At 48.0% G+C, this 21,736-nt stretch overlaps 1 protein-coding gene across 4 annotated transcripts in view; it reads right to left on the bottom strand.

Moving 5' to 3' along the window:
* Window positions 1-21,736, bottom strand: part of LOC117887131 (zinc finger protein 345-like) — a 42,119-nt gene that overhangs the window by 11,525 nt on the left and 8,858 nt on the right. For all 4 annotated transcript variants that reach the window (XM_034789405.1, XM_034789404.1, XM_034789406.1 and 1 more), the window contains exon 3: window positions 6,113-6,187. In XM_034789405.1, the coding sequence (XP_034645296.1) occupies window positions 6,113-6,187 (75 nt within the window). The remainder of the gene's footprint in view (window positions 1-6,112; window positions 6,188-21,736) is intronic.

Below are 21,736 nucleotides of genomic sequence, written 5' to 3'. Positions count from 1 at the left end.
ACCTCCTGTATAATTCCACCCAATTACTGAATCCAATAACAATTTCACTGGGATCGCTCATGGAGTAAGGTACCATTCAATATAAGTGTATGATAATCTAAATTCCTCCCCGTTCCCAAATTCCTGCCACCCAAACTAGCTAGCAGCCCCACTCCTCACCAAAAGCACTGATTAAAGCACATCTGGAGTTTTTATGTCCAGTGATTTTGGATTCACAGGGCTTAACACCAGAAGGGACCATTGTGATCATCTAGTCTAAACTCTCGTAATACAGGCTGGAGGATTTCACCAAGTGATTGCTATGTCTGGCCTAATCATATATGATGAGATAAATCAAGGGTAGAAAAACGTTAAAGGACTGAGATCACTTCATTTTCTGAATCAGATTGCCCCAATGATTTACCATTTTTGTCTCAGATTGTCCAGAGATTTTTCTACTTGGGCATAAGATCACTTGTATGAAATTCCAGAAGGATCGGTTTAGTCCAGGTGAAGTTAGAGAGAGGGACTAAAATAAGGCTCATTTTACTGAGGCGAGACTCCCTCCATTGTTAAGTTTGCAACCAACTTGTATTGTAAGTAGAAAATTCCACAGGAAATTGTGAAAATGAAATATGGAACTATTGTGGAATGGAATGGGATGAGTAACAACTTCCAATTTGCTGAAATCCCCCCCATTTTCTGGACAGCTCTGGTGGAGCTGTGTGATTTTACTGGGCACAAACAAACCTTAGCCCCTTTCCAAAATTTTCTAACGGAGCCATTTTTCGTTTTTTTCCTGTCAGAAAGTACTTACGAAATATTTCAGGAATGCACTGCATGCCAAGGAGAATTAACTTGAATCGTGTGGAAGCACAAGGAATTTTGATTTATAAGAGGGATCAAAATCACCCTTAGCAATGGGACTGTGGTTGCAACCTTTCCTATGAAGAGACTGTCCTCTTTTCCATAGTTAAACACACCCCAACCGAACCATGGTGAGAACCCCAGCTCCAGAGGTTCTACAAACACAGGCATGTTAAGCATAAAGGAAGAATCCTGCTACATAAAAAAATACCTTTGTTTCCTTTGTAAACTTAAATCAGGTGATAGAGGGTAGTATTCTAGCACACAAACACAGACCCTGATCTTGCAAACATGTGTGCACTTGCTTAACTTTAAGCACTTGAGTAGCCCCACCACAGAAATAAAGCACAAGGCTAATTGTTTGCAGAGAAACAGCCGTAGCACTTAAACTCACTCACCAAAATCAATGGCAAAAACCTCCCCATAATGTTAATGAGAGCAGGACTAAGCCTCTCACTGTTGACAACAGAAACCCTCAGTTCTTGAAAGGCAGCATGATGTGGTGCAAGAGGCACATGACAGGCAGGAAGGGCTCTCCTGGGTTCTAGTCCTAGCTCTGTGACCCGGCGGTGAGTCACTGCACCTCTCTTTCCCCTCCCAACCTTTGTCTGTTGCCAACTCCTGGTCTAAACCTTTCAGAAGTGGTGTGCTGAGTCTTCATTTATTCACTCTAATGTAAGGTTTCGCGTGCCAGTCATACATTTTAACGTTTTTAGAAGGTCTCTTTCTATAAGTCTATAATATATAACTAAACTATTGTTGTATGTAAAGTAAATAAGGTTTTTAAAATGTTTAAGAAGCTTCATTTAAAATTAAATTAAAATGCAGAGCCCCCGGACCGGTGGCCAGGACCCGGGCAGTGTGAGTGCCACTGAAAATCAGCTCGCGTGCCACCTTTGGAACACGTGCCATAGGTTGCCTACCCCTGGTTTAGACTGTAGGTGTCTCTCACTATGGAATGTCTCCACGGCAGCTGGAAGTGTGACAGCAGCTCGAGTAGACATACTTTAATCTCTGGCTTTCATCTCACCCACATGGCTAAAAATAACAGTGAAGACACAGCTGCATGGGTTTTACAAGCAATGTACTGGGGTTGCTAATCCACACTGGAGTCTGGGCTGACCTGGCTTTACTACTATTTTTAGCCATGCTAGCTAGGTTAAAGCTAGTGCAGGTATGCTACCTGTACTGCAGTCGCAACTCTGATTGCAATGTGTGTGTATACAGCACCTGACACAATGTGGCCCTGTTCTCAGTTGGTAAAACAGATTGTATTCCTATTTTCCACCAGGCACGGAGAACCAGCAGCCCAGAAGTTAATTTAAATGTACCACTAACAGGCTCTGATCTCACAGCAGATTCAGGCATGTCTTGTCATAACAGAGAGACAAGGTGGGCGAGGTAATATCTTGTATTGGATCAACTTCTGTTAGTGAAAGAGACAAGCTTTTGAGTTTTCACAGACCTGAAGAAAACCTCTGTGTAGTTCAAAAGCTTGTCTCTCTCTCCCCAACAGAGGTCGGTCCAGTAAAATATATCACCGCCCCCACCTTGTCTCTCCAATATCCTGGGACCCACACGACTACAACAACACTATTATGATAAACTAAGCTCAACTTCAAAGAAGAGCTAGCAGAGCCGTGTCCCATTTGAGGCCTGTGGCTGCTGGATTTTATCCGTATGGGGTGAAATCCACCCCCATGCTGAGGAAGAGCACATCATAGCCATGCCACCCTCGAGTGGTGCCTAGGTTTCGGGATGGCCCTCCATCCAGGGGTGCATAGGGCTCTGAGAGGGAAAGGAGCAGCAGCTGGCACAGCCCCATGGGCTCTGCCAGAGTGGCTCATCTGCACTGTAACAAAGCAGCAGGATGAACTGGTTACAGAAAGAGAGCCATGTGCCAGCTGAGGCCTCTGGCAATAACGACAGGCTGCAGCTACCATGGTTACTGTGTGGCGAGAGCACAAACTGAGCCCGTCACAGGGTACTCACAAACCCAGCTGATGGGGGCAGTGCGGACAGAGTGCAAGAGGCAGGATTGTGAAGTGACACAGAGCATGAGGCTCGCCTCCAGCAACAGCCTAACCCAGGGGAATTCTGCCCTGCCCTGCCCAAGTCCAGCATGTGTAGAGCAGGTAACAGGAATAGAGAAAGAAGGGCAACAGGAAGGCTGGCATTGTAATCATAGCCTAACCTTCAGGAGATCTAGATTCAAGTGCCAGCTCTGTCACGGACTTGCTCACTGCCCCTGGCCAAGGCTCTTCATCTCTCTGGTCTTCAGCTCCCCACCAATAACGATACCCCTTTTGTGGGTCTTCACTGAGACTGTAAGACCTTTAGGATAGAAACTGTGTCTCTGCAGTGACCAGCACAAAGAAGCTCTGATATTGGATGGAATGTCTAGGCAATAATGGCCTATAAATAGTTTTTAACAGTGGCAGTTTGTAGCCTAAACTACAAAGCAATAGTGAAAGTCCAGATATGTGCAGGCCTTAGAAAGCTAGATGGAGCCATAAAAGGAGAAAGGTTTGTTGCCCTGCCATGGGTAAGATCCCGTAAATGAAGTCCCACACTATCTTCCCAGTGCATCTTAACAAAGGCTATGTCTATACTACAGACTTCCGCTGGCATTGCTATGACGGTCAGGGGCGTGAAGAGGTGTGATCCCTGACCAGCAGGGCTGTGCTGGCAGAAGTATGTCGTGTGGACACAGCTACACAAGCAAAAGCACGGTTTTACTGGTATTACTTGTTTTCGCTCATGAGGGGTGGGCAGCACATATCTTAGCCAGGATAGCTGAGTCCACATTAGGAGCACTTTGCAAATATAGTACATCCATATTCCTACACTGGTAACGCACATCTAGTATAGGCATAGCCAAAGGGTTAACAAAGTCAGCGCAAAGGTAGAAATAGAGTTATAAGAAGAATTCAGAGACAGGACTGCCTTCTGTAATCACACCGGACTCAGATGGACAAGGAACGTGGAGCAGGAAGTCTGGGCAGATGGGTTAACGCATTTCATTGTAGCGACGATACAGAAAGGCAAAGAGCCAAGGAGAGGGATGTGAATACTTGCAAAACAGCAAATCAGAACCTATCTGCAAACAAAGGGGAGATGACAGCTTGCAAAACAATCTTCAGCCAGATCCTCAGCTGGTGTAAATTGGCAAAGCGCCACTGACTTCAAATTAAAGTTTGGCTTCAGCGGAGCTAAAGCGATGTGCACCAGCTGGGGTGCTGGCAGAGCTAAGCCATCATTTGCAGACATATTTTCCAGTGAGGGAGTTTGTTCAGGTCTATTAGAAACTGCAGACTATGTGGGATGCTGAAGCGCACCAACCAAGACACCTTACTATGCTAGCTTATTTTCAGAGCTATTCCAGCTTTGTTCACCTTTGCGCAAGGAAGACACAGTGTTTCAGTGAATTAAAAATTGCAAGAGAGAATTTCAGAGCAGAATGTGTTAGTTGAATGGAAATGTACTTATCTCAAAAGAAAAACACTTTATTTAGCAGAGTGTTTCTCAACCTTGCTGATACCAGGGACTGGCTTGCTGCCTTCCTAAACTGTGTCAGGGAGATCTCAGGGACTGTCGCCTGTCCACGGACCAGTCGCGAAAAACACTGATTTCACACACAGGTGAAGCTGCAGAATGACTTGCTCTGCCTAGCACATGTGAAAATCTCATCTATTAAAAAGGAAAAACAAACAAACAAAAAAATACCTGACTCACCCCAAAGTATCTAAGAATGTCAGAAAAATGGTGTGTTTCACTGTATTTGATGAGAAATAGCAAGTTAAAGACTGGATTGCAGTGTGTTTGCACAAAGGGAACAGAGGGACGGCTGCATGATCAACCTTCACATGGGCAATTCCTGACTTTCGAGTACTTAGCACACCATTAAAGTGATCCATGAAAACAGCCCCAAGAGGGCTCATGTTTATGGTGTCTGATTTCTCAGTTGAAATCTGTTGAGCTAAAGTTATTAAAAATGAGTTCAAGGCCCCATGGTGCCCAGTGCTGCACATATACATGGTAAGAGACTTGGCCCACCGAGCTCACTGCTGCAATGCACAAGACAAAGCAGGAAAGGGGAAAGAGATAGAGAGGGAAGAGATTTGCTCAAAGTCACCCCAAAGGTCAGTGGCGGAGCCCAGATTAAACTTAATTCTTCTGTGTGCTCTAACCATTAGACCATGCTAGTCATATTATGTATTTTTTCTTAATGCTTAGCTGGATAAAGTGAGCCTGCAGTCTGAAAACCAAGCTTTTTTTCCATTGCCTTACACCTCACCAACAACAATGTATGTGCAATCAGAATTTAATTCACAAGGCTGTTGATCATGGGTGAGCTAGAGCTAGGTTGGCTCAGGGCTAGCAGGAATAAAGAACAATAGCACCGTACAAGGCCTCAGTCCTGTAGTGAGGTCCATGCAGGGGTAAAAAGCAGTAAGAACTTATTTACGTGAAGCCAGCAGCTCTGGCTTACGCACACAAGGAGCAGGGCTGTTGAGGAAGGTGGTCACTTTTCAGACTAGGGCCCCATTCTAGTGTAGTATGAATGCTGCTGGGGTTGCATCTGCTGAGGTTGCATCTGGACGGATTCATTGGTAACTTCCTGGCTTCTGCTCAGTGCAATGCAGTTCTAAGCTGCCATAACCAGCACCTTTGTTTCTGGCTGATTTGTGTCACCAGAATAGCCCAAAGCAACGAGAGCCTGCTAGTGAATCCCAGCCCTACATTTACAGACTATTACAGGTCAATTGCAAAGGAAAAATAATTACCTAGCAACCTTTGCATATTAGTCTGTGTGTGGTTAAAGATTTATTTAAAAACACTTTTCTTCTGCCTTTCCTTGTTCTTTGCAGTTTGCATTTTTGACACGTGCTTTGCCCTCTGCAGCTCAGCAAGCCTCATATGGGCCCCAATTCTGCCTCAGATCCATGCTGCTTGATCCTTTTACCTGTGCCGCTGTTCACCCGTTTGCAGGATCAGGGTCTTGGAGTGAGACTAGTGCGACAGAAAGGTATCTTAGTGAGCTGTGACCTAAGCTCCTGCTAGTCCATCCATTCCCCCCCCCCCCCCATTCCTTGTGCTGCTGGCCCTCTGTGGAGTGGGGAATTTCACCTGCTGTACCCCCCAGCACTCCACCTCGCCTCTCCCCCCTGCCCAAAGTAGCGAGGGTCTCAGCCAGAGGGGTGGGGGCAGAGTCCAGGATAGCAAAGCACTGCAATCTCTGACTGCCTCACCCACAGCGACTTACCAGAGACCAATCCTCTCCTCCTGTGCGACTCGGCAAACGCGGTTATCCGGGGCCAGCTGATCGCAATCTCCTCCGCTAGGCGAAACATGGATTGGACACGAGTTAGTTGTGTGGCAGGGTAGGCGCAGGTGCCATCTGGAAAGCAGCCACCCTCTCCCCTCCAGCCCCCAGTATCAACAAAACACCTCAGTCTCTCCCAGTGTCTGTCTGGGGCACAACGGTGTAGTCTCCTGAGGTCCCAAATGCTTTGGTTTCAGGACAGTCGTTGGGCTCAAGGCTGGGGTAACTGGGTGAAACTGAATGGCCTGGGTTATGCAGGAAGGCAGACTGGATGGTCTAATGGCTGTTTCTGGCCTTATGCTCTATGAACACATACCCAACATTCCTCAGCAAAACCAACTTTTGAGCCAGTGCACAGAAGTTGGCAAATCAGAACCACAGCTCCACAAAGGGCCAAACTGAACCACCTGCACCCGCCTGGGATCTTCCAAGCAACCTGACAGTCGGGAGCCCAAACCCCATTCAATATCAAGGGGATATGGTCCCATGAGCCTAAGAGCCCTTCAATGCCAACAGGTCAAGGAGGTTACAAGAATATCCTGCATCTTGGCAGCGGGTTAGACTAGATGACCCTTGCGGTCCCTTCTAGCCCTATGGGTCTATTATTCTAATATCCTGATACATACATTCTGGTTCACCGAAGAATGTCATGTAGGATCTCAAATGAAAGCCACAATCACTCTGGTCATTAATATCATTGTGAAATGTGTGTACAGACTCTATGTATAGACTTATGGATGTGTAAAGAAAATATGTACCTAGAACCTGTATCAAGGGTGGGTCGACAAACAGGTTTCTGCCAGACCAAGGATGGATATTCACCCCTGTATCCCTCGTTCACGCGTAAATCAAGCGTTGCAAGCCAACACAATGGAAGTGCCATTTACAAACAAAGTCAACAGGAGACACAAGACCAGAAAATGAACTCCAGGGGGTTGTCCTGTCTATGGGGCAGACAATGAATTTTGGGGAACATAAGAGGAAGGCAAGGAGACACACTCCTTAATCCTGCACCTAGAAAGTTAACGGGCAGCACATTTACTTTCATAAAAACAGGATGCCAACTGGACTTGGTTGGAAACCCTGCAGGAGGCTTTGGGTGAGATAAGACTGCTCTGGACAGGAGGTTAGCCTCTTAAGTTTAGTCTCTAGAAAGCGCCTATAGATTTTGTTTTATATGTAACCCTTCTGTTTCCGTTATACTGACTAACTATCTCTCGAATCTTGGTCTTTGATAAAAAATGTACTGTTGTTTTCATTATAAATATATCTCAGTACACAGTGTTATCCAAGGAGCTGATCCTGAGTTGAATCGTTCAAGCTGGTCCTTTGGGGACAGTCAACCTAGGATTTCTGTGAGGGGACAAGGGGCTGGACACTGCAGGGGGAATGCATCAAAGGGACTTGGGGATGGGGGTACACTGATTGTTACCCTGCCAGGTGAAGTAAGGGCTGGCACAGTCCAGAGAGATTGTTTGGGTGGCTAACAGGTGGGGGGATGTCAGGGAGCTGACACCCAGCTGAGCACCAGCAAGTCTCCCTCTCGCTGGAGGCAGGCTATCAGGGGCAGATTTTAAAAGGTATTTAGATGTCTAAACCCATTTAAAAATCTGGCTTTAGCCTCCTTAGAAAATCACAGCCCTTGAGTAATAGCCTTGTTTCCCTGGCTTTGGCAGGCGAGATTGTAACTTTAGGCCTAGCCCTGACCAGAGTGTCATGCCAGCCCAGGGACTGCACCTCAGACACACCCTTCTGAGTCACAATTCCTCCCCTGTTTGCTCCTGGAGGGGGGAGTAATTTACAGCTAGCCTAGAGCAGCAATCAATTACTACCCCACCCCATGCTGGCTCAGCGAGCGGCCAGGTGATGGAGCCAGGGCTACACCCATCGCCTGCTTGAGAGACGGAATCAATAGGCAGGTAGCCCATCAATTCCTCTGAGCCCATAGAGCAGTGTGAGGGGGTCTGTCATTCCTTTGCACAGGCATCATCTAATCCATTGGGCCTGCTAGTGGAGAATGCCCTCGTCCCACCCACACTTGTGCACATGTTTAACTCTACGCATTAGACACATGAGAAACATTAAGCACATAGGCCTGGTCTACACCTACAAAATTAGATCAAGATTGCTCATGGTGGGAAAAATTTTGTGCTCTGTGCAACATCGCTAGGTCAACCTAACCCTTGGTGTAGATGCAGCTGGGTTGACCTAGCCACTGCCTTGCGGGGAGGAGGATTAGCTACAGCAACAGGAGAACTCCCTTCTGATCCCTTCTAATCATCTTGTCTGACCTGCATAACACAGGCAGGGGACCCTCCCCCAAAAGTTCCCACCAGAGCAGATGACTTCTGGTGGAGCAAGTCGATGTAAGGTCTTGTCTATACTAGAAAGTTGTACCACTGTATCTTTACCAGTGTAGGGTGACCAGATGTCCCAATTTTATAGGGACAGTCCCGATTTTTGAGTCTTTTTCTTATATAGGCTCCTATTACTCCCCACCCCGTCCCGATTTTTCACATTTGCTGTCTGGTCACCCCAAGTTAAAGCAGTACAACACTCCTTAGTGTGGACACAGTATTATGGGGCTAAAGGTGCATATTACTGGTACAGTTTATTCACGTACAGGAAGGGGAATAAGCTATCCTGGTATAAGGCACCTTTATAGCCACATAACTGCGTAAACACTACTATAATCATATTAGTAAATAAATACCGTCCCTGAGTGAAGCAGCCAAAGCAGGGCTATGATTGGGGAAGGGGATAAAATGTGGCTCAGCACCCCCTGGACCCAGAACTGTGCAGAGGGACCCCCCCACACACGGACAAACTCTGGGGGCCATAGGACCCAGGTGGTGCCTCCCCTCCCCCCTGCCATGTGAACTTTAGGGAAAACTGCAGAGAGGAGCCAGCCAGAGACTCTAGTCACAGCAGTGACCTTTGGACATTCAGGGAACTGACTGCAGCTTTGACTGGACTTCCTCTGCCCTGTGCGAGACTCTGATCCAAACACTTCCCCCACCCTCCTCCCGCATCTTCATTGTCTCTTCACCTGCTTCACTCCACACCTGCCCTGTCCCCCCTCTTCCCTACCCCTTCCCTTCCATGTCCCCTCTCCCTTCCCTTTTCTTCCCATCTAGCTGATCCCCTCCTAACTAACCACCTCCCCGCCCCCGTCCCGGAACAAAAAATACCCCTTGGCACTAACATGTCATTTGCTCCCATCCCATTGCTCACTCTGCTGGTGTGTTCTACCCCTTCCCTCACCCTGGGTCTGTCTGGTCTATTTCAACTGTTCGCTCTTCATGGCATGAATTATCAACTTCTCTGTTTGTACCGCACCTAGCACAATAGGGCCCAGTTCTTGGCTGGTCCTTAGGCCCTACCACAATAAACATAATGATGATGAGGATTATTAATGATAACAATATAGTTCTATCAGTACAAAAACCATATCGGCCTGACTGTTTGCAGGATTGGGGCTTGAGGTGCTGGTCTTTGTACATCTAGGAGATGGAAATAGGCCCTAAGCAATTCTGGAATGCAAACAGCAGCTGGGTGGACAAAACTTTGGCTCAGATTCTCCAGAAAAGAATAGCAAACCAAACCAAACTAAAAACAATGACAAATATTCAATCCATATAGGCCGTGATTTAAAATATATAAAAAAATAATAATACTGCTAGCCAGAGATGTAAAATAAATAACTGAAAAAAATACAAAGTGGCCTGGGGATTAGGAAAAGGCAAATGATTAAAAAAAATCAATAAGCAGAAAATCTATATATATATATATACACACACACACACACACACAGATACAGAAAGGGGGGGGGAAGGAATTAAAAGAAAAAAAAAAGAAATGAAGAAAAATAGAAAAGTTTTTAAAATTACAAAATTAATGGGAAAATGGTTTAATAAAAATATAAAAAGAAAATAGAAATGGAGTGCTTTTGTTTAGTTTTTTTTTTTAAACATAAAGATAAAATAAAGAATAAAAACACATGAACTGGTAGGAGCAACTTGTTCATTTCACTATGCCCTGCTCCATCAGAGAATCATAGGACTGAAAGGGACCTCGAGAGGTCATCTAGTCCAGTTCCCTGCACTAATGGCAGGACTAAGTATTATCTAAATCATTCCTGACAGGTGTTTGTCTAACCAGCTCTTAAAAATCTCCAATGATGGAGATTCCACAACCTCCCTAGGCAATTTATTCCGGTGCTTAACCACTCTGACAGTTAGGAAGTTTTCCAAAATGTCCAACCTAAACCTCCCTTGCTGCAATTTAAGCCCATTGCTTTTTGTCCTATCCTCAGTGATTAAGAACAATTTTTCTCCCTCCTCCTTGTAACAATCTTTTATGTACCTGAAAACCTATGTCCCACCTCTGTCTTCTCTTTTCCAGATTAAACAAACCCAATTTTTTCCAATCTTCCCTCATAGGTCATGTTTTCTTGATCTTTGATCATTTTTGTAGTTCTTCTCTGGACTTTCTCTAATTTGTCCACATCTTTCCTGAAATGTGGCGCCCAGAACTGGACACAATACTCCAGTTGAGGCCTAATCAGCGTTAGAGTTACTTCTCATGTCTTGCTTACAATACTACTGATAATACATCTCAGAATGGTGGGTTTGCTTTTTTTGCAACAGTGTTACACGGTTGACTCATATTTAGCTTATGGTCCACTATTATCCCCAGATCTCTTTCCGCAGTACTCCTTCCTAGGCAGTCATTTACCATTTTGTATGTGTGCAACTAATTGTTCCTTCCTAAATGGAGTACTTTGCATTTGTCCTTATTGAATTTCATCCTATTTATTTCAGACCATTTGTCCAGATCATTTTGAATTTTAAATCCTATCCTCCAAAGCACTTGCAACCCCTCCCAGCTTGGTATCATTTGCAAACTTTATAAGTGTAGTCTCTATGCCATTATCTAAATCTTTGATGAAGATATTGAACAGAACCAGACCCAGAACTGATCCCTGCAGGACCCCACTTGTTATACCATTTCAGCATGTGAACCACTGATAACTACTCTCTGGGAACGGTTCTCCAACCAGTTTTGCACCCACCATATAGTAGCTCCATCTAGGCTGCATTTCCCTAGTTTGAATATGAGAAGGTCATGCGAGACTTAAAGTATAAATATTAGTTGTGAGCATTATGGTGGCACATAAAGGCCCCAGAGCTACATTGTGCTGGGCACTGCACAGACACACAGTGACAGAGATCAGGGCTGTAGAACTGATAAATGAAATTGTTCATAAGTAAACTTTTATGAATGAAACAACATTCATTTATAAAACGGTTACCCCAATAACTGGTTAATTGACAATTAAGATGCTTGTTAAGAGCCATAGCTGTTCAGCCAGTTGCCCTTGTAAGTTTCACTATCAATCCAATTCCTGCTTAAATCACTGAAACTTGCACTGTTTCAGTATTGTAACTTCTGTTCACTGTTTGCCATTCATTATACTTGTCTACATTGTAACTTTTGCTCACTTCTGTTCACTGTTTGCCATTCATTACACTTGTCTATATTGTAACTTCTGTTCACTGTTTGCGACATTGTAATTCAAACTCCATTTTAAAATGCTTACTCCATTTTGTAAAAGCTTGCTGCAGCCTTCATTTTTGCAAAAACCCTGCTGTAATCTTATTAGTTTAGTTTAGATGTGTGAATGAGGTATGTATGGATGATGAAGTCAACCTCCAGCACCAGCCTGTCCTGATGAAATAGAGTTCAAGCACCAAAGGCTGAAAAGGCAGACAAAGCCCTAACAAAGTAAGAAGCAACAACAGCCCTAACAAAGTAAGAAGAGTCCACCCTAAAAAGAAAAGAACAGAGGTACAATAGAAGCAGGGCCAGCTCTAGGTTTTTTGCTGCCCCAAGCAAAAAAATTTTTGGCTGCCCCCCACCCCAGCCCTGGGCTCTCTCCCATCCCCCCCCCAACTGCACCCTCCTTCCGCCACAGCCCTGGGTCACTCGTAACTCACTCCCAGGGCGGGTCATTCAGCAGGAATTTTGGATGTGCACAGAACACAGACAGGATTGGTTCCCATATGGTTACAGAACTGCAGTGAAGTGGAACAATTTTCAGCTTGTGTGATTGGAGGATATCTGGATGCATATTATAAGACTGTCGTACATAAATGAGGAAAAGTTGAGGTGCCTTTATTATTCTTTTGTTCCATTCTTTGTTTCTATGGGGAATTTGCCAATGCAATATCACTGTCTTCCTTTTAAACAAATAAAACTAAAACTGGAAAAAAAAAAAAAAAAAAAAAAAGCAATGGCTGTTGAAAATAGCAATTCCAGTCCTAATAACCACTGGGAAGCATTTCTTGCTCAATTTATTCTACTTTTTCTACAGCAAGTTACAGTGGATCAGTATATTTGATTTGGGAGAAATGAAGTAACAGCTGCCTAAATTGAGCTTGAGCACTCCTGAATTTTGAGGGTGTTCAAATCTGGAAAAGAAAAGTCAATTTCTGCTTCCATGGCTCAGAAGTGTAAATCTTCCTACATGCCTGGTACTGTATCTAAAGCTGCCCAGTCTAGTAGAGCCTCCCCTCCCTTACTTTTCATTTTAAATTCTAGTGGGATCCACGTATCTCCCTTGCTAGGCTTCAGATAGAGAGGGGCACTGTCCATTTAGTCCACCCAATTCTTTCTTTGGGGGAGAGCCCAGGGCTGGGGCGGCAGGAGGTGCGGGTGGGGACCAGAGCTAGGGCGGCAGAGGGTGCGGGGGGAGGGAAGAGCCCAGGGCTAGGGCGGCAGGAGGTGTGGGTCGGGGCCAGAGCTGGGGCGGCAGGGGGTACGGGTGCGGGCAGCAGGAAGAGCCCAGAGTTGGGGCAGCAGGGGGTGCGGGAGGGGGCCAGAACTGGGGCGGGAGGAGGGGGGGGGGGAGGGAAAGCCCAGGGCTGGGCCAGCAGGAGGGGGGGGCCAGAGCTGGGGTGGCAGAGGGTGTGTGTGGGGGGAAGAGCCCAGGGCTGGGGTGGCAGGAGGTGCGGGTGGGGGCCAGAGCTGGGGCAGCGGGGGGTGTGGGTGGGGGGGAGCCAAGGGCTGGGGCGGCAGGAGAAGTGGGTGCGTGGGGGGGGGAGCCCTGGGGCAGCAGGAGATGCGGGTGGGGGGAGAGTCCAGGACTGGGGCAACATAGGGGTGATGGGGGAGCCCAGGGCTGGGGTGGGGGGGCGGCAAAAAACCTAGAGCTGGCTCTGTCCCTACCATTCACAGCAAGCTGCAGGTTTCAGTTCCATACTCCTTCCCCCGTCCTTTCCTGTTACTAAGGCCGAGGGAATGCTGGGAAATGTAGTTCTTTCCCTGCTCCAGGGCTGGCTCTATAGGCAGGGAGCTAACGAAGGAACTACAGCTCCCAGGGCTCCCTGTTGGTTCTCAGCTCCCATGCTGGATTCTTGCGCCCCTGAAAATATGCCGCCCCAAGCAACTGCTTGCTTTGCTGGTGCCTAGAGCCGGCCCTGAATAGAAGGAAGATAAAGCCAGGTCCGAGGCTGAAAGTCATGTCTGCAATTGACAAGTGATCAATCACACCAAACCCAGAGGCAGTGTGACACAGCAAGACCTATAGACTCTGGATTCAAACTAAAGCCTACAAAAATGATGGGTGAGATGGAAGACTTGGAAGGGTAACATTCTGCTGCCAACATGGGAGGGCAGACCCAGCCCTTCCTTGTGCCTGGCTTTCCTGACCAGTTAGCCGCCACAAGCTACGAACCCAAGCTGCGAAATCAAGCCATGTTCAGGACTGGTAACTACAGCTGCTACAGAACATCGTGTGTGTGTGTATATAACTATTAAGGTATTAGCTAGTGGTTATAGATCAAATTGTTATCATAATAAATGTGGCATCTTTGCCTTGCCCCCTGAAACTATCCTGTGACGTTGTGGCTGCATAACAGGGCTCCATTGTGCCGGGCACTACACAGACACAAAGTGACCGAGATCAGGGCCCTCCTGTGCCGGGCGCTGCACAAATAAGGTGACCAAGCTTGTTGGGGCAGGGACTGTCTCTCACTGTGTCTGTGCAGTGCCCAGCACAACAGGGCCCCGATCTCAGTCACCATGTGTGTGCAGCGCCCGGCACAACGGGGCCCCGATCTCAGTCACCATGTGTGTGCAGCGCCCGGCACAACGGGGCCCCGATCTCAGTCACCGTGAGTCTGTGCAGCGCCCGACGCAACAGGGCCTCGATCTCTGTCACCATGTGTCTGTGCAGCGCCCGGCACGACGGGGCCCCAATCTCGGTCACCGTGTGTCTGTGCAGCGCCCGGCACGATGGGCCCCTGGGGCCATTATATGCCACCATAATGCTCACAACTAATATTAATAACAGCCTGACATCATGTGGTGTCTTTATACTTGAGGAAAAAAGATGGTTACTCACCATGTAACTGTTGTTCTTCGAGATGTGTTGTTCACGTCCATTCCAATCAGGTGTGTGTGAGCCACGTGCATGGTCGTCGGAAACTTCTTCCCTCAGCAGCTCCCATCAGGTCGGCCAGGGAGCCCCCTGGAGTGGCACCCTCATGGCACTCAATATATGACCCTGCTGACCCGATCCCCCTTCAGTTCCTTCTTGCCAGCTACTCCAACAGAGGGGAAGGAGGGTGGGTATTGGAATGGACGTGAACAACACCTCTCGAAGAACAACAGTTACAAGAAGGTGAGTAACTGTCTTTTCTTCTTCAAGTGATTGTTCACGTCGATTCCAATCAGGGGACTCTCAAGCTCTCCCACGGGAGTGGGATCAGAGTTAAGGAATCACTGACTGGAGCACCGCTCTGACGAGAGCTGTGTCATCTCTAGCATGCAGGGTGATGGCATAGTGGGTGGCAAACGTATGCACCGAGGACCAGGTCGCTGCTCTGCAGATCTCCTGGATGGGCACCTGGGCCAGGAAAGCGGTGGGTGAGGCCTGAGCTCTTGTCAAGTGGGCTGTAATGGCTGGGGCTGGGACCTTGGCGAGGTCATAACAGGTATGGATGCAGTCCGTAATCCAGGAAGAAATGCGTTCTGAGGAGACTAGAAGCCCCTTCATACGGTCTGCCACCGCTACAAACAGCTGGTTCAACTTCCTGAGAGGCTTTGTGCGCTCAATGTAGAATGCTAGCGCTCTCCACACATCTAGTGAGTGAAACCTCAGCTCCTCTGCATTAGCATGTAGCTTGGGATAGAAAACTGGTAGAAAAATATCCTGGCTGATGTGGAATTGGGACACCACCTTGGGCAGGAAGGCTGGGTACGGTCTGAGCTATACCTTGTCCTTGTGGAAGACTGTGTAGGGGGGTCAGAGGTTAGTGCTTTTAATTCCGACACCCTCCTGGCCGATGTAATGGCAACCAGAAAGGCAACCTTCCATGAGAGATACAGAAGGGAACATGTAGCCAGTGGCTCGAATGGGGCTCCCATTAGTCTAGCTAGGACCAGGTTGAGGTCCCAAGTCGCTACGGGTGAGTGGGACTGTGGATATAGACATTCTATTCCCTTAAGGAAATGGCCCACCACAGGGTTGCGAAGACTGAACGCCCCAACACTCCCAGGTGGAACGCTAAGATGGCTGTGAGGTGTAACTGGCTGGGATGATTTAGTTGGAAATTGGTCCTGCTTTGAGCAGGGGATTGAACTAGATGACCTCCTGAGGTCCCTTCCAACCCTGATAGTCTATGATTCTATGATCCGGCCAGGCCTACCCGCTTCAGGTGCAGTAGATAGTCCAGGATGAATGTTATAGATGCCTGAAGTGGGGCTACGCGATTGATCACACCAGCACAAGAACCTTTTCCATTTGGCCAGGTAAGTGGCACTTCCCTCACCGATTCCGTGCATTGGAGCTCCACTGGGTTTAACCATAAAGCTTCCAGGCCATGAGATGGAGGGACTGGAGGTCCAGGTGAAGCAGGCAGCCGTGGTCCTGTGTAATCAGATAGGGGAGGAGCGTCAGCGCGATCGGGGTGTCCACTGACCGCTCCAGAAGCATGGTGTACCAATTTTGGCACGGCCACGCAGGACACAGGAGAATTACCTCTGCCTTGTCCCTGCGGATCTTGAGGAGAGCCTTGTGGATGAGTGGTATTGGAGGGAAGGCATACAGTAGATGGTTCCCCCACTATATCATGAACGCGTCCGAGATAGAGCCCGGACTGTGCTTTAGGAAGGAGCAAAACGTTAGACACTTCCTGTTGCTCCTGGTGGCGAACAGGTCTACCTGGGGAAACTCCCACCTTTGGAAGATGGAATTGTGAAAGCAGAATGTATGACATCCAGATGGATGGACCACTCATGACTGCTGAACTACCTGCGGAGGTGGTTAGCAAGTTCGTTCCACGTTCCCAGGAGATAGGACGCCTCCAGATGAATGAAGTGGGCTATACAAAACTCCCACAGGTGGAAGGCCTCCCAACAGAGAGGGGAGGAATGGGCTCTACCCTGCTTGTTTATGTAAAACATGGTGGTGGTGTTGTCAGTCAGCACCGCCACGCACTGTCCTTGCAATATGGTATGGAAGGTCTGGCAGGCTAGTCTCACCATTCTGAGTTCCTTTATATTGATGTGAAGTGGGATCTCGGACTGTGAACATCTGCCCTGAGACTGTAGGTCTCCTAAGTGTGCCCCCCACCCCAGGTCTGACACATCCATTACTACGGTCATGGATGGTTGAGGGCTGCTGAATGAGACTCCTTCACAGACCATGCGAGGGTCCAACCACCAGCCTACTGGAATCTGGGCTCTGGTAGAATGGCTCTTGCCTGAACCAAGTCCAGCAACACCCCAATGAATTCTATTTGTTGGGTGGCTGACAACGTCGACTTGTCCAAATTGAGGAGAAGACCCAGGCTCTGGAAGGTCTCTCTGACCATCCGTACCTGGGACTCCACCTGCTCCCTGGAGCGCCCCTACAGCAGCCAGTCATCGAGGTAGAGATATACCTGCACCTGCCTCTTGCGGAGAAAAGCCACGACCACGGACATGAATCATAGAATATCAGGGTTGGAAGGGACCTCAGGAGGTCATCTAGTCCAACCCCCTGCTCAAAGCAGGACCAATCCCCAACTAAATCATCCCAGCCAGGGCTTTGTCAAGCCTGACCTTAAAAACCTCTAAGAAAGGAGATTCCACCACCTCCTTAGGTAACCCATTCAAGTGATTCACCACCCTTCTAGTGAAAAAGTTTTTCCTAATAGCCAACCTAAACCTCCCCAACTGCAACTTGAGACCATTACTCCTTGTTCTGTCATCAGGTACCACTGAGAACAGTCTAGATCCATCCTCTTTGGAACCCCCTTTCAGGTTGTTGAAAGCAGCTATCAAATCCCCCCTCATTCTTCTCTTCTGCAGACTAAACAATACCAGTTCCCTCAGCCTCTCCTCATAAGTCATGTGCTCCAGCCCCCTAATCATTTTTGTTGCCCTACGCTGGACTCTTTCCAAGTTTTCCACATCCTTCTTGTAGTGTGGGGCCCAAAACTGGACACAGTACTCCAGATGAGGCCTCACCGATGTCGAATAGAGGGGAATGATCACGTCCCTCGATCTGCTGGCAATGCCCCTATTTATACAGCTCAAAATGCCGTTAGCCTTCTTGGCAACAAGGGCACACGGTTGACTCATATCCAGCTTCTCATCCACTGTAACCCCTAGGTCCTTTTCTGCAGAACTGCTTCCTAGCCATTCGGTCCCTAGTCTGTAACAGTGCATGGGATTCTTCCGTCCTAAGTGCAGGACTCTGCGCTTGTCCTTGTTGAACCTCATCAGGTTTCTTTTGGCCCAATCCTCTAATTTGTCTAGGTCCCTCTGTATCCTATCCCTACCCTCCAGCGTATCTACCACTCCTCCCAGTTTAGTGTCATCTGCAAACTTGCTGAGAGTGCAGTCCACGCCATCCTCCAGATCATTAATGAAGATATTGAACAAAACCGGCCCCAGGACCGACCCCTGGGGCACTCCACTTGAAACCGGCTGCCAGCTAGACATGGAGCCATTGATCACTACCCGTTGAGACCGATGATGTAGCCAGCTTTCTATCCACCTTACAGTCCATTCATCCAGCCCATACTTCTTTAACTTGCTGGCAAGAATACTGTGGGAGACCGTATCAAAAGCTTTGCTAAAGTCAAGGAATAACACATCCACTGCTTTCCCCTCATCCACAGAGTCAGTTATCTCCTCATAAAAGGCAATGAGGTTAGTCAGGCGTGACTTGCCCTGGGTGAATCCATGCTGACTGTTCCTGAGCACTTTCCTCTCCTCCAAGTGCTTCAGAATTGATTCCTTGAGGACCTGCTCCATGATTTTTCCAGGGACTGAGATGAGGCTGACTGGCCTGTAGTTCCCCGGATCCTCCTCCTTCCCTTTTTTAAAGATGGGCACTATATTAACCTTTTTCCAGTCATCCGGGACCTCCCCCGATCGCCATGAGTTTTCAAAGATAAAATGGGACATGCACTTGGTGAACGCCCGGGGGGCTGTTGATAACCCGAATGGGAGCACTGTGAACTGATAATGTATGCAGTTGACAACGAACCTCAGGAAACATTTGTGGGCTGGCCAAATGGCTATATGAAAGTACACGTCTTTCATGTCAAGAGCAGTGTACCAGTCCCCTGGATCCAGGGAGGGAATAATTGCGTTCAGGGTTTCATCATTGCAGGTTTGCCTCTAGATGGCACTTGTCTGGGTGGTGCCAAAGGCTTCTCTCTAACAGCAAGGGACTGTGGTGCAGTAGTTTCTATAAGCTCTTTTGCAGCCTCGAAAGTATCTGGGGTGGAGGGGGGTTCCAACTCCTCCACCAAGCACTGCCCCGCCGGAGAGTCACTAAGTGCCAGGCTCAACGGTGCCAACTGGGGCACTGGAGTCGACAGCACAAGGTCTTGCTGCTTGGAAGTTGAGTCCTTCCTCTGAGGCAGCAAAGTCTCTCTGGATGGTCTCGCTCTCTGAGGACAGTGCCCTCTGTCCGCCTTCTTATGACGCTTGTGGGGCACCGGGGATGTTGACCGGTGCTGGGGCGCTGCTCTGCGCTGTGGTGTCGGGAATCTCCGGTAGCGAGGATCTCTAGCACCAGAGTCCTTCCCGTACTGATCTGCGGACTGACGCAGGGGCACTCCGCGCCAAGGTCGGGCCGGGACTTGGCAGTCGGGTGCTGCTGCACCGAGTGCAGCTTCCATTAATAGCTGCTTCAAACAGAAGTTGCGTTCTGTCCTAGTCCTGGGCTTGAAAGCCTTACAGATCTTACAGCACTCGGAATGATGCACCTCCCCTAGACACCTCAGGCACGAGTCATGAGGGTTGCTATTGGACATAGGCTTCTTGCATACACCGCAAGATTTAAATCCTTGGACTTGAGGCATACCCTGAAACCCAAGGTGGGGTGAGGGGAGAACGACCCACTCACTAAGACTATCTTAACTACCAAACAATAAACTAACCACAAAACAAAACACTGTATAGGACTAAGTAATAGCTAAAGGAACACTTGCAAGCAAGCGAAACACAGTTCCAACGCCGCTACAGATGGTAAGAAGGAACTGAAGGGGGGGATCAGGTCGGCAGGGTCATATTGAGCGCCACGAGGGCCCACTCCAGGGGGCTCCCTGACCGACCCAACAGGAGCTGCTGAGGGGAAAAGTTTCCGATGAGTGTGCACGTGGCGCGCGCACACCTGATTGGAATCGACATGAACAATCACTCAAAGAAGAACAATCCTATTTCACTCTGCTCCTCAGAGCCTGCTCCTGGTTCTTTCCGGCACAATCCGGACTTGTGTTGACAAACCTGGCTTCAAAATGAACAGGCCACATTCAGCCCTGGTCTAGCTCCATGCAAGCCGGTGGAGGGGCTGGCTCTGGGGCACTGAGTGGGAGAGTCTATGCAAACAAGGTAATATCATATTTGCATAAATGATAAACATGCATCAACTCATTTGCATAAACAGCCTCCTCTTCCAAAAATCCCCCACCCCCATACACACAATACCTACATCTCTGCCTCTCTCCCTCCTCCTCCTCAACTTCCCTCATCCTCACTCCCTGTTCTCTCTAGCTACCTACCATAGCTCCCCCACCATTTCTGGCTGGCCCCCAGAATTCCCCCATGGATTGGTTCCCATCTCCCTTCTATCCCGCTGCCCCGGAGACCTCTCCATGGTTTAGAGCCCTATAGCTTCCCTTCTGCACTGTAACCATGGAGACAGGCCTTAGTGCACTCCTCACCCATCCTCTGCCCCCAATGGGAGTAAGAGAGAGAAGTGGGACCCTGGGGAGAGAGGCTTTGTGTCTGATGGGGGCAGAGAGGAGGGGGTTAAGGGCACGGAGAGAGAGAGAGCTTGGGTGTAAGGGGAAAATGGCAAGAGTCTCACAGAACCTGGATGTGGGGGTCTAAAGGGAAAGCAGAGTCATATACAACCTCTAGCCATCCAGGTCCCACAGCTACCTAAGGTACCTATGCGGCCCCATCACCATAGTATCTGGGCTCCTCACAATCTTCAGCCCCACCGCACTCCTGGGAAGCAAGGCCCTGCCACTGTCTCTGTGTTTCAGAGGAGGAGACAAGGCCTAGAGAGGCTAAGGGATGTGGCTGTCACATAGGAAGTCTGGGGCAAAGCAGGGAATTGAACCCAGGGTTTCCCAAGACTTACGTTAGCGCTGTAACCACAGCCGCAGTCATCCTCTATCACGCCAGCTCTCCCTTGGTCCTTCTGTCCCTCCCCATGCACACTTTCCCCTCTCTCCATTGGTCTTTATACCCTGTTCCTCCATAGTGCCTTTATACCCCTCCAGCTGCTTTGCTTCTTCATTGATTCAGAGATGTTAAGCCAGAAGGGACCATCCAGTCTGAACTCCTGTACAACACAGGCCAGAGTTTCATCCAGTGATTCCTGTATCGAGCCCCCCACTCCCAGCCAAACCTAATCAGTTTCCGTCAATGGTAAATGATTTTGTGTGGGCTGGGAGAAAGGAAAGAAAACACCCCATATGAATCATGCTGCTCCAGCTGAGGGCTGCGGTCATGTGCATTTGGCCAATTCACTAACAAGTCAGATCAAGTTATTGCTTATGGTATTAGACTTTGTTATTATTATGTCTGCAGGGCCCACACTGTGATAGGAACTTTAGAAACAAGTAGGGGAAAAGCCCCAGCCCTAGGGATCTTACAATCCAAGGATAGACACAACACATAGGAGACAACACATTAATAAGGTCACGGGCTGGGGAAGGAGTATAAAAAAGGTATATTCTGAACCTTCATAAAGGTATTAGTCGATTTAGACACCGTTAAGTACAATGGCCAAAGATTTCAAACTTGGATGCCTAAAGTAGCTTGGGATTTTTCAAAACAGCCAAAAGGATTTCGGCATGTAAATGTCATTGAAGTCCAAGCTTGATGCAATTTTTTGACCAAAACATTTTTCAGTAAAACAAGCATGTTTGGGTCAACTGAAACATTTCACAAATTCATGTCAAATTCCCCACATTCTTTCAGTCAGGAAAAAAAATAACCAGAAAAAAAAATTCAAAACATTTCAATTTTTCTATGCAAAATTATTTT

The sequence above is a fragment of the Trachemys scripta genome, chromosome 14 (genome assembly GCF_013100865.1).
Source record: "Trachemys scripta elegans isolate TJP31775 chromosome 14, CAS_Tse_1.0, whole genome shotgun sequence".
Taxonomy (NCBI): domain Eukaryota; kingdom Metazoa; phylum Chordata; order Testudines; family Emydidae; genus Trachemys; species Trachemys scripta.
This window is presented reverse-complemented; position numbering and strand designations above follow the sequence as displayed.